The 13211-nt window shown below is 34.7% G+C and overlaps 1 protein-coding gene across 1 annotated transcript in view; it reads right to left on the bottom strand.

Annotated features, from left to right (window-relative positions):
- Nucleotides 1–213: 213 nt before the first annotated feature.
- Nucleotides 214–13211, bottom strand: part of LOC149800389 (von Willebrand factor D and EGF domain-containing protein-like) — a 56922-nt gene continuing 43924 nt past the window's right edge. The window contains exons 10-13 of the mRNA XM_089958413.1: nt 9190–9272; nt 4434–4500; nt 1108–1305; nt 214–459 (exon numbers count right to left, since the gene is read on the bottom strand). Coding sequence (XP_089814539.1) covers nt 214–459; nt 1108–1305; nt 4434–4500; nt 9190–9272 — 594 coding nt within the window. The remainder of the gene's footprint in view (nt 460–1107; nt 1306–4433; nt 4501–9189; nt 9273–13211) is intronic.

The following is a 13211-nucleotide window of genomic DNA, read 5'->3' as shown; positions in this document are numbered from 1 at the left end:
ACGATGATTTGTCTTGGTGCTAGTCCACGTATTCATGCTCTATATTTGTTTGATTAAAAAGCTGTGATAAGTTTAATATTTCAGTGAATTATTATAACATAAAAATTTATATCACCTGAGGAAAAAATAGGCAAACGCAATTCACTTTTAATTGTAATCCTGTTCGTCAGTATTGACATTACCTCCAAGAGGGTATATGATTTAGCTTTTTGATTAACAAATAGTGGAAATAATACAAGACACCCACGTCCACGAATCTCTAAACTCGACTTCATTCCCTGCGAAGTTCCCCGAAGGCATGGTAAAATCATCAACAATGTTATCGTTTAATAGACCACATAATCCTTCTGTTTTTCCAACGTCCTTAACAGATGGTGCAATATCTATATTTAGGCTTGAGAAGGGATCGGGCCAGTTCTCAATGTTTACAACAACCATCGTTCCCAAAGGCATATGGACCTATAATGTAGAATGCGTAATTAGTTTTAATTAATACTTAATAAGAAACGAGGAATTATGATTTTATTCCTGTTGCAGAGTTTCAATTTCGCATTTTGTATGACGCGTTCTTTTTGCAACACATGTCAGTTAAAATTTTGACGTGACAAATAATATGTATAAAAAAACAATATTTACCTTTTTTCTTATCAAATAAAATCTTTCCTACACAAACAATAGCACAAGGGTTAGAAACATATTCTAGTTACTTATTTGTCACACGTGGCTTTAACAGCAAAAAATGCAAATGCAAACGCAGAAACAAATGCAGGATACTTGCTCTCACATGTATCGCTTTCCAAGGAATTACTAATCTATGTTGTTCTTTTTTAATAATTTTTGCAAAGGCGTTACGAATCAATACTGCGATACAAGACCAATTTTGGCTCGATATGCTTTATTTTCTACCAGTTCACATTTGGAACTCATTCAGATATATTCTCCAGATTACACAACCGAACCTATATACCTGTACTAAACAATACGACTTGGTTTCGACTTCAAAAGTTCATTTGACTTATATCAAAATCCGAAAATATATCAGAAATGTTTCAATACACATATAAAGTAAAACAAGATTATTTTGCAAGAAGAATACACATACAATACCTCATATTTATATTCATGTATTTTCCTGACATCCATTAGCTTTTCCTTACAGGAGGCATGCCTGATAAAACTTGGACTTTTGCACACATCGATGATAAATAACTCACCACCTGCTCGGATGGAAACTGCACATGCACATGTTATATCATACGGCACCCAATCAGGGCTTTTGTAACATAGGTAAGTTTTCATCTGAACCTGTAAAAAGATGTATTGATATTTTGTTACTGAAAGAATGCAACATATATTTGTTAAGGATTGTTCATTAACTTCAACGTATCCAAACTGGTGCGTGATATCATATAGATTAAACAACCTAGGAAATAAATATTGAAGAATAATGATCGGGATTAGTTTGTATGTCATTATTGATTTCCTGAGCCTTTTTTGTCTTTTGTCATTCCAACATAATACATTTTGCCCTTGCACTTTTGATTTTATTAAATAATTGTGTTATAATTGTTTTCTCATTTCGTTTCACACGTAATTGCCCGTACTAACTAATGACACTCTTTAAACCTTGTACCTCTGCGTTTTTATACATCTGAGTAATGAGAGCTGGAGTGTAACGTAACTAAGCCATTAACTGCAAAAAGTCTGGACAATTATTCCCAGTCTGATCTTCCTTCGTTAATGCCTATCCCTAGCTTCATTAATGAATAACCTGGAAATGCCCTCAAATGAATGTGGGATAAAGGAATCAGAAGTCATCGTTGCTGTTTGAATTATCAAAAGTAAGGTAAATGCATTGAATATCTATTCTAAAAGTAAAATTTGTGATTAGAGTTGATGATAAATATTAATACCATTTTTATGACTTATTAATGATCGAAATATTTGCAAAGGTAGCTGTGTTAAGAGCATTAGCATTTGCTTTAACTATTTTTATAGTTATCACTGTTATGGTTGTTATAATAATAATAATAATAATAATAATAATAATAATAATGCAATTTTTATTCTTAATATTGTTAACGTCATCTACATCACTCTTTTGTTCTTCACGTTTTCATTTTTCCTTTGCTTCGATTGTTGAGACGCGGTTGTTCACGGCAATTATTTGATAGGTAACATATGAGTACAAAATAAAAATCACGTACTTCAATAATTAGAGTATATAGGCAATAAAATGCACTTTACCGATGAAAGTTATATGTATATATATATATATATATATATATATATATATATATATATATATATATATATATATATATATGAATGTGTGTCTATGTGTGTGTTTTTAAAGACAGGCAACACTCTAGATATAACAGCGAGAGAGAGAGAGAGAGAGAGAGAGAAACGCAAAATACTACTGATATCGTCTTGTTATACGAGCGTCGGAATCATTATTGTTCCGTTCTATTATGTACAAACTGTGTGTAATCTTCCCAGTATATATATATATATATATATATATATATATATATATATATATATATATATATATATATATATATACATATACATATATATATATATATATATATATATATATATATATATATATATATATATATATATATATATACTTTGATTTGATTGCCTCATCATTGAAGAGTTTAGGAGAAAGGGAGAAAGTTATACAGTTGGAAAGTTGAGGAACTATTCACTCAAACACACACATATATACACACCAGGTAAAAGTGAACAATCGCTTTATTGCTAGGAGAAGTTGATATTAATGAAGAGGATGATGTGTTTCTGTTGATGACTCTAACAACGAAAATCTTGATGATAGGAGTCAGGATGCTCTTAATGGCGAGGAAATTAAAGACCGCAGCAGATACGATTTGGGGAAAGGAGGGGGAGTCAATACTCTAAAAACCCTGAGACCTTGAACATTGCGTTTATCACAACAATAAAGTTATTTCTGTCTAACCTCATCTGGCTTTGAATTTTCGACAGAGTAAAAATGACAAACGTCATATTTTACATGAGCAAGTATTCTAGTATTCTCTTACTTAGCTCTTTCCAAGAGTCTAACGTTTTGCAAGAAGGGATAATGAAGACTTTTAGGATGCATGTAAACCAAATTGACTTCTAACTTGAGACATTGCTGCCTAGTGAAACAACCTAGACAATGAACATTTCCGTCTTTGGTCTGAAAAGATTGATTGCAATACGCACCATGCGCCCTTTTTTACTTTGTAAAATAGAAATATGAATCAGATCTACAAATGTAATTGGAAACGTATTAGTTTACCTTAAATATTTTAAAATATTTCTTTTCGAATAGTTTATTCTAGAAAATTAATTCAAATAACTTGGGCTTAACGGCATAACATCTTTCATCCATAAGACCGCTTGTCTGCAAAATTTCGCACACCCCCCCAGAGCCCTCAGGTCCTTTTGCTATTCTAAGTATCAGTATATTCCCTAAAATATCATTACTAAGCTAATTTATTCAAAGGTATTATCTAAGTTTTGGAAGAAGAATAATTTTGGAATTTATAATGTTTTTATACATACTTCCTCATATGGTAAAGCAATTGGCAATGCAATGGTAAATGTCACGATAGCAACTTCACCGTTTTAACTACTCGGACAGATTTCGTTACATGGCTGGCAATGCATTTAAGTAGGAATCGATATAGTCTATTTAAAATATGATATAATCCAAAATTTGAACTCTTTAACCATAATGGTGTTTGTCTTAAAACTTTATCTTCATCAAAGGAAATACTAGTTGAAAATATATGAATGTGACAAACTTTAGTAATACGCTAATCATCTAAGCTTCTTTCATGTTCCTTTTGTAATCAATATGGCAGGGAAAATATTCTTAACAATTAAATAGCATATACGTATCTTCTACAGTGCCTGCATGTGGGTTCGAATTTTATTTCCGCAAAATGCAACTACTTTGCTTGGATAAAAAGGTTGGTATTTATATTTATTATATATAGCACGTAAGTACAACACAACACAGTATTAGATAAATAGGCACGCACGCTTTTGTACTTGCTTGCTAGCAACAACAACCTACCCCCTCCCCCCAAACAAACAAAAAATCCGAAAGGCAACCACACAGAGAAAGCGCATTAACACATGAAATTAAAATCCTCACTGGAGAACAAACTGTTTGTTCTAAGAAATGGGCATACTGTATGTAATATCAAGATCTATGTCTTCGAATTGTGTTTTTACATATACTGCATTTCGTTCGGAGACCGGGTGATGAATATATATGTTTATTTGCCTCCCTTATAACAATAGTCATAGCAAAATTGATATACACGGTCGCTCTTTTAACTGTTTATAGATAGAATTCATTTGTGATTCGTATCATCAAGGAGTACAGTCATATATTTCTATGAACTTACCTCCTGCTGGAAGGTTTTGTGTTTATAGAGGACAAATTCGCCGGGTACGTTTTGGTTTTCGTAGTATCTAAAAAATATTGCAAATTATTTCATTCTTTAGTATGTATTTATATGCCATTTGTTCAGATAAGCAATGCTTTTGATACTGTAAGTTTGTTAAACGCAATATTCTTGGAGATACAAAGACAATTATGTGAAGATGCCGCATACAATTTTAAACGTCTTTCATTTGAATTTAGTTTTAAAGAGTTTATGATATGCAGCGTGCTACGTACGTAGGGTCATACTTGCGTTAGGGTTTGAGGCAGTCAACATAATAGAGAACTAAATAAAATCCAACAATACCTAATTATATACTGAAGTCCATAAAAATAAACATGTATCCTAGAGGGGAAGTAGTATATATGGTAGACTCCTTTCATGTCACATGACTTTATTCCACGGCAAACACCCATGTGCCTTGATAAACATTCCTGAACGACAAAGACGCGGTCCGAAGTTTAGTTGTTGCCATCCTCGACCGTTTACTCGATTTTTACGGCATGCCATACAATTATTTGATTTATTTCTGTCCCATGGTTTCGTAATTGTTAGCGGAATCGATAGAAGATATTCATTTAGGTGAACGCAATTTGAGCTCGACCGAGTTGATTGTTTTATCTTATCAATGACCAGCGAGTACAGTTTATCAATAGAACTGAAACAGCTTTTGCGGCAGCAAGAATATCGAAACATAAACATAATCGCATGTAATCGTAACGAAATTAATTTGCCAACACCACCAGTTACACCAGTTGCTATCAATATATCTCCGACAACAATTCCGATTTGCCTATCTGAGATAGTCCAGAGAGTCTTGAGTATAGCAAAACACAAGCTGCCGAGAGTCCACAAATAGTATCTACGACAACACTCATCCATAAGAGCTTCCAGTAGTATAACTGCTTTCTCAGGTAATATTTATGTCTCAGGACATTGTGCATTCTGGGCTACTGGCACCAGATTCACTCAAAACTACACTGATTATGTCTTTAGTTTGTGTCGTGTATGATTGTTTTGATTTTTGCCAAATAACTGTTACGCGGACGTGTTCATCTATTTTTACTAAGAATTTTATCGCGGTGGATCAGTAGATGAATTCTACTTCATTGGTGTACGAATTTCATCTGCATTTTTTGCACGTCGAACGGTGAGATAGCTTTTAGTTACCTGGATTTCCACATAATAATCCGTCTTTGTCGTTCAGTTGCGCACCCATTAAATCCACCATGTATAGAATCAACGACTCAACGCTGTGGTGCAAGTCCGTGCCTCTCAAAATACAAAAGATGTTGTGGCGTTGCTATGCACGTGACCCAATGAAAATTCCATACTTGTTGAGGGATCTAAGTTTTGGATGCCGGTTTCCCAGTTGTTAGCGATCGTCGACGCCTATTAATTCATGAAGAACGAAATATTTGACTTTTTAACGCAAGCAAATCAAAATTTTTCATTGAACGCTTTGCTTGTGTACACTTGTGGAATGATTATTTGGACATCAAAGCGCGCACGAATTGTTGATCCATGAGAGTTGGTGTCGGATTGCAAATCAGTCTCATTAATGCATGAAGCAGTTTCCCTTGGTCATAGCAGCGTTGAGCCATTAAATTACATACACGACCGACGTGAGATCTGTAAGTGCAATTCAGTCAAGTAAAAACGGATTTTCCACCCCAACCGCCTGCGTTAGAATGAGTAGGAAACCAAATGATCCGGTACCTGTACGCTACTTGGGGCAAAAAAGTGGACAACGTCGTGCTAATGAACTTGTTTGGTGAGTTGATGCATTCACAATCTCAAACCTGACAACCACCGCACTACCATTTCGTCACTGGTGGACGAACGAGCGGTGAAGCCTCCTAGTAGAGCATTTCTGCGAAAAGAATTGCAAGCCATTTCCCCGAATACTGAGTTAATGTCAAATTCTGTTTTGGTATCTGCACCAGCACGTAGGAAATCAGTCGTGATTGCATAAGTAAAAATCCTTATCTTGGTGTGCAGCGGGGACTAACGTATTTTGGTACAAATATATTCGACCGTGCGAAGTTTATACATTGCACTGTACCTACCATTGCATTGTTACTCGAAAGCTAGGTCTGCAACAATAAAGCTTTAGGGAACATCGGAGTGTGTGTGATTTGAAGCTCGTCCGGGTACTCCAGGTGGACTTGGAAATGGTACCCAATGTCAGTGTTACTCTCCTACTAGATGATATATTTTCCAATTGGTGGCAACCGAGTTTCAGAAAATTTCATAGAATAGACCGTGTACTCGTAGGTGAGCAAGCTAAACCTGGAACATGAAAGGGCCGCCATCGACGTGTGATTGATTGAAGTGATCGTGGCCTCACGCAGGATGGTTTTTGACTTGTTTGCAGAGACAGGAATAGAGACACTGCAGCAAGTCAATGAGCTGCAGTTGGCGCTATGGAAACGGCTTGCCAATGTCATTGAACTACCTATATGCATGATGCTTAATATTCTTTAATAATTTTCGATGGTTGGCGTATTTTCAGACGGATCATATCCTCTGATTTTGACAGCTTATAGAGTATAAGTGTATTCTTCAGTGGATCACATTTATTCCTGGGACCAATAGCCGTAAACACCTTTCACCTGTGATGGTAATTTAAAAAATCGAGACATTGTCTGCTAAACAAATGATTCCAACAAGGGGGCCGAAAACGAGAATAACCATGTAATAGATTTTTCTTTCTCAAAGAGAGTTTTCTTGAAGCTGGCATTTGGACAAAACACTGCACGCTGGCCAGAGTAAAGTATTTAAAGTATTTCATCAAATCGTAAATGACAATCTCTTGTACAAAGATATCCGATGCTTTCAAACGTCTTGCACTGCTTGCAGATTGACTCCATATCTTCTGTATCTTTGTCTATAAATCTATTTTCTGTTATAGAAATCATGATATTGTATATGGCGTCCATAATCAACTGTGATTAGAAATATCGTACCTTAGTGATGTTTCACTGAATTGAATGCTGTAAATATCTCTCATAAATTTGTGCTGAACGATAATCATGTAGATTTTCTCTCTCTTCGCCCTCGTTAATATCTCCGCCGTCGCCACTGTCATCGCTGTCTTGCTTGATTATTTCACTGCCTTCACTGAGTGTGAAACTGTCTTCAAGGTCGTCAACGGCTCTCGATCGCTGCGTCTAATCATATATTGTCAACTTATTGACTTTTGCTTTCCTACATCATACAAAGCTTGCTGAGCTTTACTATATTCTTCGTCGAGTTTCCGTCGTGCTTGCTCGAAAGGGCTTCCAGCCAACATGGTTAATTTATTAAAGTGTTTCAAATAAGTATTTGAATAATATTACAGTATACTTGAGCCATGATGACAAAAAGATATGATTCTTGCAGGCTAAACAGTGATTTCTGTGCCAGAACAAACACACCACTGAGCGAGCAATTTACATCTCACATCGGCTAGGGACGTGAATTCTTTCAAGATGCTGAGCTTGTCAAACACTATAGTTTCCGATTATATATTACTCTATGCGATTGTTTAATGTAATATTCTTCCACAAAACTGTCGCCGCTAATGCTGTACTTGTCGTTAGCATTTCTTTCATAATTAACGACACGCTGCTGTATTAAGCTGTTACACACTAAATTCTTCGAGTCAAGAAACCTGATTTAATTATTGTCCATTAACGCATTATGAATCTGCATCCAGGAATGAGCCCTAGGGTGTCACATGACATCCTGGCAATTTCAGAGGCATCTTCTCAAGGAACTATGCGTGTCGCTAGGATCCGTTATTCACACTGACAGCTCATTTTTTTTATTCGACTTTCATGTTGTGTGCATCTCAATCTTTGGTCGACGTTTCCTCAGTGAACAAAATAATTTAATTTTCCTTGAGCGTGATTCAACGAACAGCTGATATTATTTGCAAGCAGGATTAACTGTTTTTCACATTACTCTGTTTCCTATATCAGTACTAAACTTATCAGAGGCGCCTATTGAGTTTTCTCGCGCAATGCCAACGACGGGAGATCATATTGAGCTACTCTACATCGGACCCGGTGGTTTTTAGCCCACGGGTATTTATCGCTGCACAGGTGCGTTTGTCACGGGTTAATATTGCTGGTTAACCCAATATTGGAAAAATATATCTCAAACCCCAATATCGCATTATGGGGAATTACGTGTTAACATATGGATTCAAATCATTTACAGCTTCATTTCTAAGGAAAAAATATTTTCTTTATAGAGCAGAAGCATTGAATGCCAAGCACCTGTTATATCTTATACCTTTTTCTAAGCTTGGTACTTTACAAATATAATTCCAGGATGAGGTATTGGCTGACTTTCAGGAAAATGTAGGAGATAACTGAATGCTGAGTTTGTTTTTCCACAGGATGATTTATAAACAAAATTCTTATTGATCCAAATATTTCACTTGCATTTAAAAAATAAGGAAACACATGTATATCATCATACAAAACTACAAAGAAAAATTTGGAATTAATTAAAACTGAGCGAAACACTTATGCATCAAATAACATTTTCATTTATTACTCAACGAATAACAAACAATTAATTCGACAACCAGTTCGCATATCATTAATTAACCTCACACTTTATAAGCGTAATTATTTATCAATTGTGTGTTGATAATCCGATTTATCCATCTATCTGATGCGAACCAAAATGCTAAATAATTTCTGGCCAAGTCATTCACACTTACCTTTGATCAAATGTCATCATATGGGGATCTAAATGCGAATAACAAGTTTTTCGCACCCAACTAGCTTCAGCTACGACTTGCACCTGTACAAAAAAATTAGCATGCATCTGTCAGTTTTATTTAAGTGGTATTAGATTTATGTGAAACTTAGTTTGTCCATTGTAAACTTAATTAGTCGTATGGGGAGTATTTGCAGAATTATATACGTTAGAAACTTAACATAGGTTTTTCCATGTTCATTCCATCGAGTAGACATATAGCATTTTGGGTATGGTGTACATGGGAGCACATCAGTATGCACTTCAATAACACCATCAATGGAATATATTTTAAATACGATTTTAAAACTAAACCTCATTATTCATACAGAATGATTGGACTTGCATGTCAAGCATGCCATTTTTAAATGCTGGAAGTGTTTATTCGTTTGCGTTTTGTGACTTAACATGCACAACTAGTTACATTAAACACTTTGATGTCTAACCAAAACTTTGAAAATGTCTTGATATCATGACGCAAAAGGTCAAGCTTAATCATTTGGTGATATAATGCCAAAAATAATTTTAGTTACGGAATCATGTTGTCCGAATGTATAAAGGGTCTTATGACCTTACTGTCAGCGTGTATAAAGGGTCTTATGACCTTACTGTCAGCGTGTATAAAGGGTCTTATGACCTTACTGTCAGCGTGTATAAAGGGTCTTATGACCTTACTGTCAGCGTGTATAAAGGGTCTTATGACCTTACTGTCAGCGTGTATAAAGGGTCTTATGACCTTACTGTCAGCGTGTATAAAGGGTCTTATGACCTTACTGTCAGCGTGTATAAAGGGTCTTATGACCTTACTGTCAGCGTGTATAAAGGGTCTTATGACCTTACTGTCAGCGTGTATAAAGGGTCTTATGACCTTACTGTCAGCGTGTATAAAGGGTCTTATGACCTTACTGTCAGCGTGTATAAAGGGTCTTATGACCTTACTGTCAGCGTGTATAAAGGGTCTTATGACCTTACTGTCAGCGTGTATAAAGGGTCTTATGACCTTACTGTCAGCGTGTAAAGAATTATTTTTTGAAGACTTTAATAGCAATGGACGTGCCGAGACTTACATTACATAGTTTGGTTATAGTAAATTCGTAAAGATCTTAATGCTTATAAATGTACTTTATTCATTTGATATGTAACTTCGTAATAATGCTTTAATTACATTCTACATGCTATGATTAATTTAAGATGAAGTATAGACATAAGTCCTGAAAGTGGTAATTTGACAAGATAACGACAAAACTATATATGTATGTATATAATGAGCCTCCAAGAACACTCGAAATGTATGAGAAGAATGGCACTTGACATTGTCCAAAAGCGCTGCTAACGGCACATGCATTCTTTGAACTGTCTAACATTTGCTAAAACTTTAATATTTGTGGAGAAGAAATAAAGAAAGGAATTAATTAGGTTGTTAAATGCTATCTAGAAAAATATATATAGCTCATTCACTTTTTTGGATTATTAGAAAATAAATATAGGAAAATGAATCGGACACAATTAAATATTTTGCTAATGATTAGCACATCCCCTAAATAATTGACACTTTCTGTCTCGCAGAAAGTATTACTATGGAGAGGAGGGTAAATAAAACACCAAGCTATAGGAGCTGTAAATGTTGTTAATTTTAGAACATTTCATTTATTTTTCTTCTTTATGGGTGGGGTGACAAAATGATCAGCATTTTTATTTGTAGGTATTCACTGTCATACTGACCTACCTGTGTCTCGCATATTATACATTTTTCAGCGAATAGTATGGTCAGATCAAACATATAAGGAAATGTGATTGATATAAAGTAATATTTAACATTATCAATGTAAACAGCTCTTACAAATATAAATATAAAAAAACACAAATAGGATTAATTAATTAATATTATTAAATTATGAATGCTTCGGAAGTAGGGCTCATTTCATATTCTAATTTCTAAGGATTTTTAGCAATGTTTTTCGCATGATCCTTTACACTACTTAACATTTTGTACTCACACAGTCTTTCCGTCTCTTAACTTCACACGTTTAGATTCTACACTCCAATGTATTGATTTTTAACATAAAAATGTAGATAATATTTTCGGCATTTTTCTCGGCTTCGTCTGTCTTTATATTACTGCCAAGGTTGAAGGTAAGCGAACATTCACCATGTGAAAGTTGTTTTAAGCCAGGATGCAGTTTTAAATGAAAATCTTCCACTTGTAGTACTCGAAACAGCTGTCAAGAAAACTATATAACTGTTGAGGTTGTAGGATAATAAGGCACATTTAGTTGGTCTAGCCTTTGTGACCACTGTTTGCAGTAATGATATGCAGGAAAACAATGACTTTGCGTCAATTCATTTACGATCGAATCATTACAATCTATATACAAATGGTAGATGTGACCTTAATGATATTCATGAAAAATGGACAGACAGTACTTCATTATACTGAGTATAGGGATCTATGTTTCAAAATGAATTTATATATCTTGTAAAACGCAAATTCCATTTAAAGATAGTTTACATGCAATGATGAAAACTGACAAAGTATTAAAGTGAACGTGTGGACAGTGAAACAAGATTGCATCCAGTTAAAGCTACCTTGTCTTTTGAACTCTGTTTACCTCTAACCAAGGCCACTTATAAGTAATTTCCTTTAAATATGGGTCACACGGATACTATTTGGAGCATTTTGTTCATTACTAGATGGAACTTTAACCTTTAGATCTGTAAATAGAGAGGCTTCATTGTAACTTTATGGCCATCTTATCTATATGATTTTATTAAAACATACTCAATTTGAACCGGATCCATAATACGGAAATCATATTCACCGGTTAGGTCACAGTGACCTTGTACTTTGCACCTTTCATCTGAACATGATGAGTTAGAATTTGTATCATTCTGAATTTAGTTTTCCCCCTGATCTTGATTTATGGCATTGACCCGGACTTTAAAAGAGGCAACATTATTGTAACCATTATTAAAGTTGATAGATTTAAAATGTGACTTATTTGCCAAATTTCGTAAGTAGATTCTGACGGAGGGTAAATGCATAAAAACTTTCACTGGACTAATTAGATTAGCTGCCGTCTTGCACATATGAGTGTAATCAACCAGATCATTAATTACATCAAAATATAAAACGCCGACAATAAAGTGTCTACTTTCCAAGTAGAATTATACCTATGACTAGAGACTAGATAGAGATATATAACTTTTGACACTAAGGTTAAATTGTCAAGAAGACATTTTGTTTAAAGAAAACACAGGCCACTATGTCCGACTTTCAATTGCCATGGATTATGTTCTTGTTTGATACACGCTACGTTTCTTGATAGTACAATGCATAAAGCTGCCAGCAATGGTAGTGAGAAAATGCTTACCCTTTTGTTAAAACTTGACTGTATACGACTCAAAGGAAACCAGCTCCGCTACAGATGTCAAACATTCAAACAGAAACATTTACATTGTAAAGGATATCAAACAATTTTCCGCTGGCCTATTTACAACACTGGAAACAACGTAGCAAACTTTCATTTCTTCTGGTCATTCTGACTGATAATAAGGTCATCTGTGTTTCTAATTAAGTGAATGGCATAGGGTTAAGCGAAACCGTTTAAAAATATTCTTATGGAACGAATATATTGCGATACATTTATTTCAGTATGCTATTTTGTTTTGAAATGGACTCCAGCAAGGCCTTTATCTTCTTACGTTTTTCTGACAAGTATTAAACACAAATTGATATGTTTGAAACATGATTACGTTGTTGTAAACGACATAGACAATAAATTGTTAACTTCACAAAACGGTTGATTGAGCCGTTATGTTTGTTGGTGGTGTGGACGTGTATTTATTCTTAGCCTTTCTGCCACTTAATACATGTAACGTTTGTCGTTTCCTACTGTAAATTTTTATAGAATTATATTGAGACCTTATAAAAGGTCTCCTCCTAAAATGCATCTAATTTTGATGTAAACAATAAAAAGGCAAGCA

This window comes from Sinohyriopsis cumingii, chromosome 5 (assembly GCF_028554795.1).
Source record: "Sinohyriopsis cumingii isolate HCF-2022 chromosome 5, ASM2855479v2, whole genome shotgun sequence".
Lineage (NCBI taxonomy): Eukaryota > Metazoa > Mollusca > Bivalvia > Unionida > Unionidae > Sinohyriopsis > Sinohyriopsis cumingii.
This window is presented reverse-complemented; position numbering and strand designations above follow the sequence as displayed.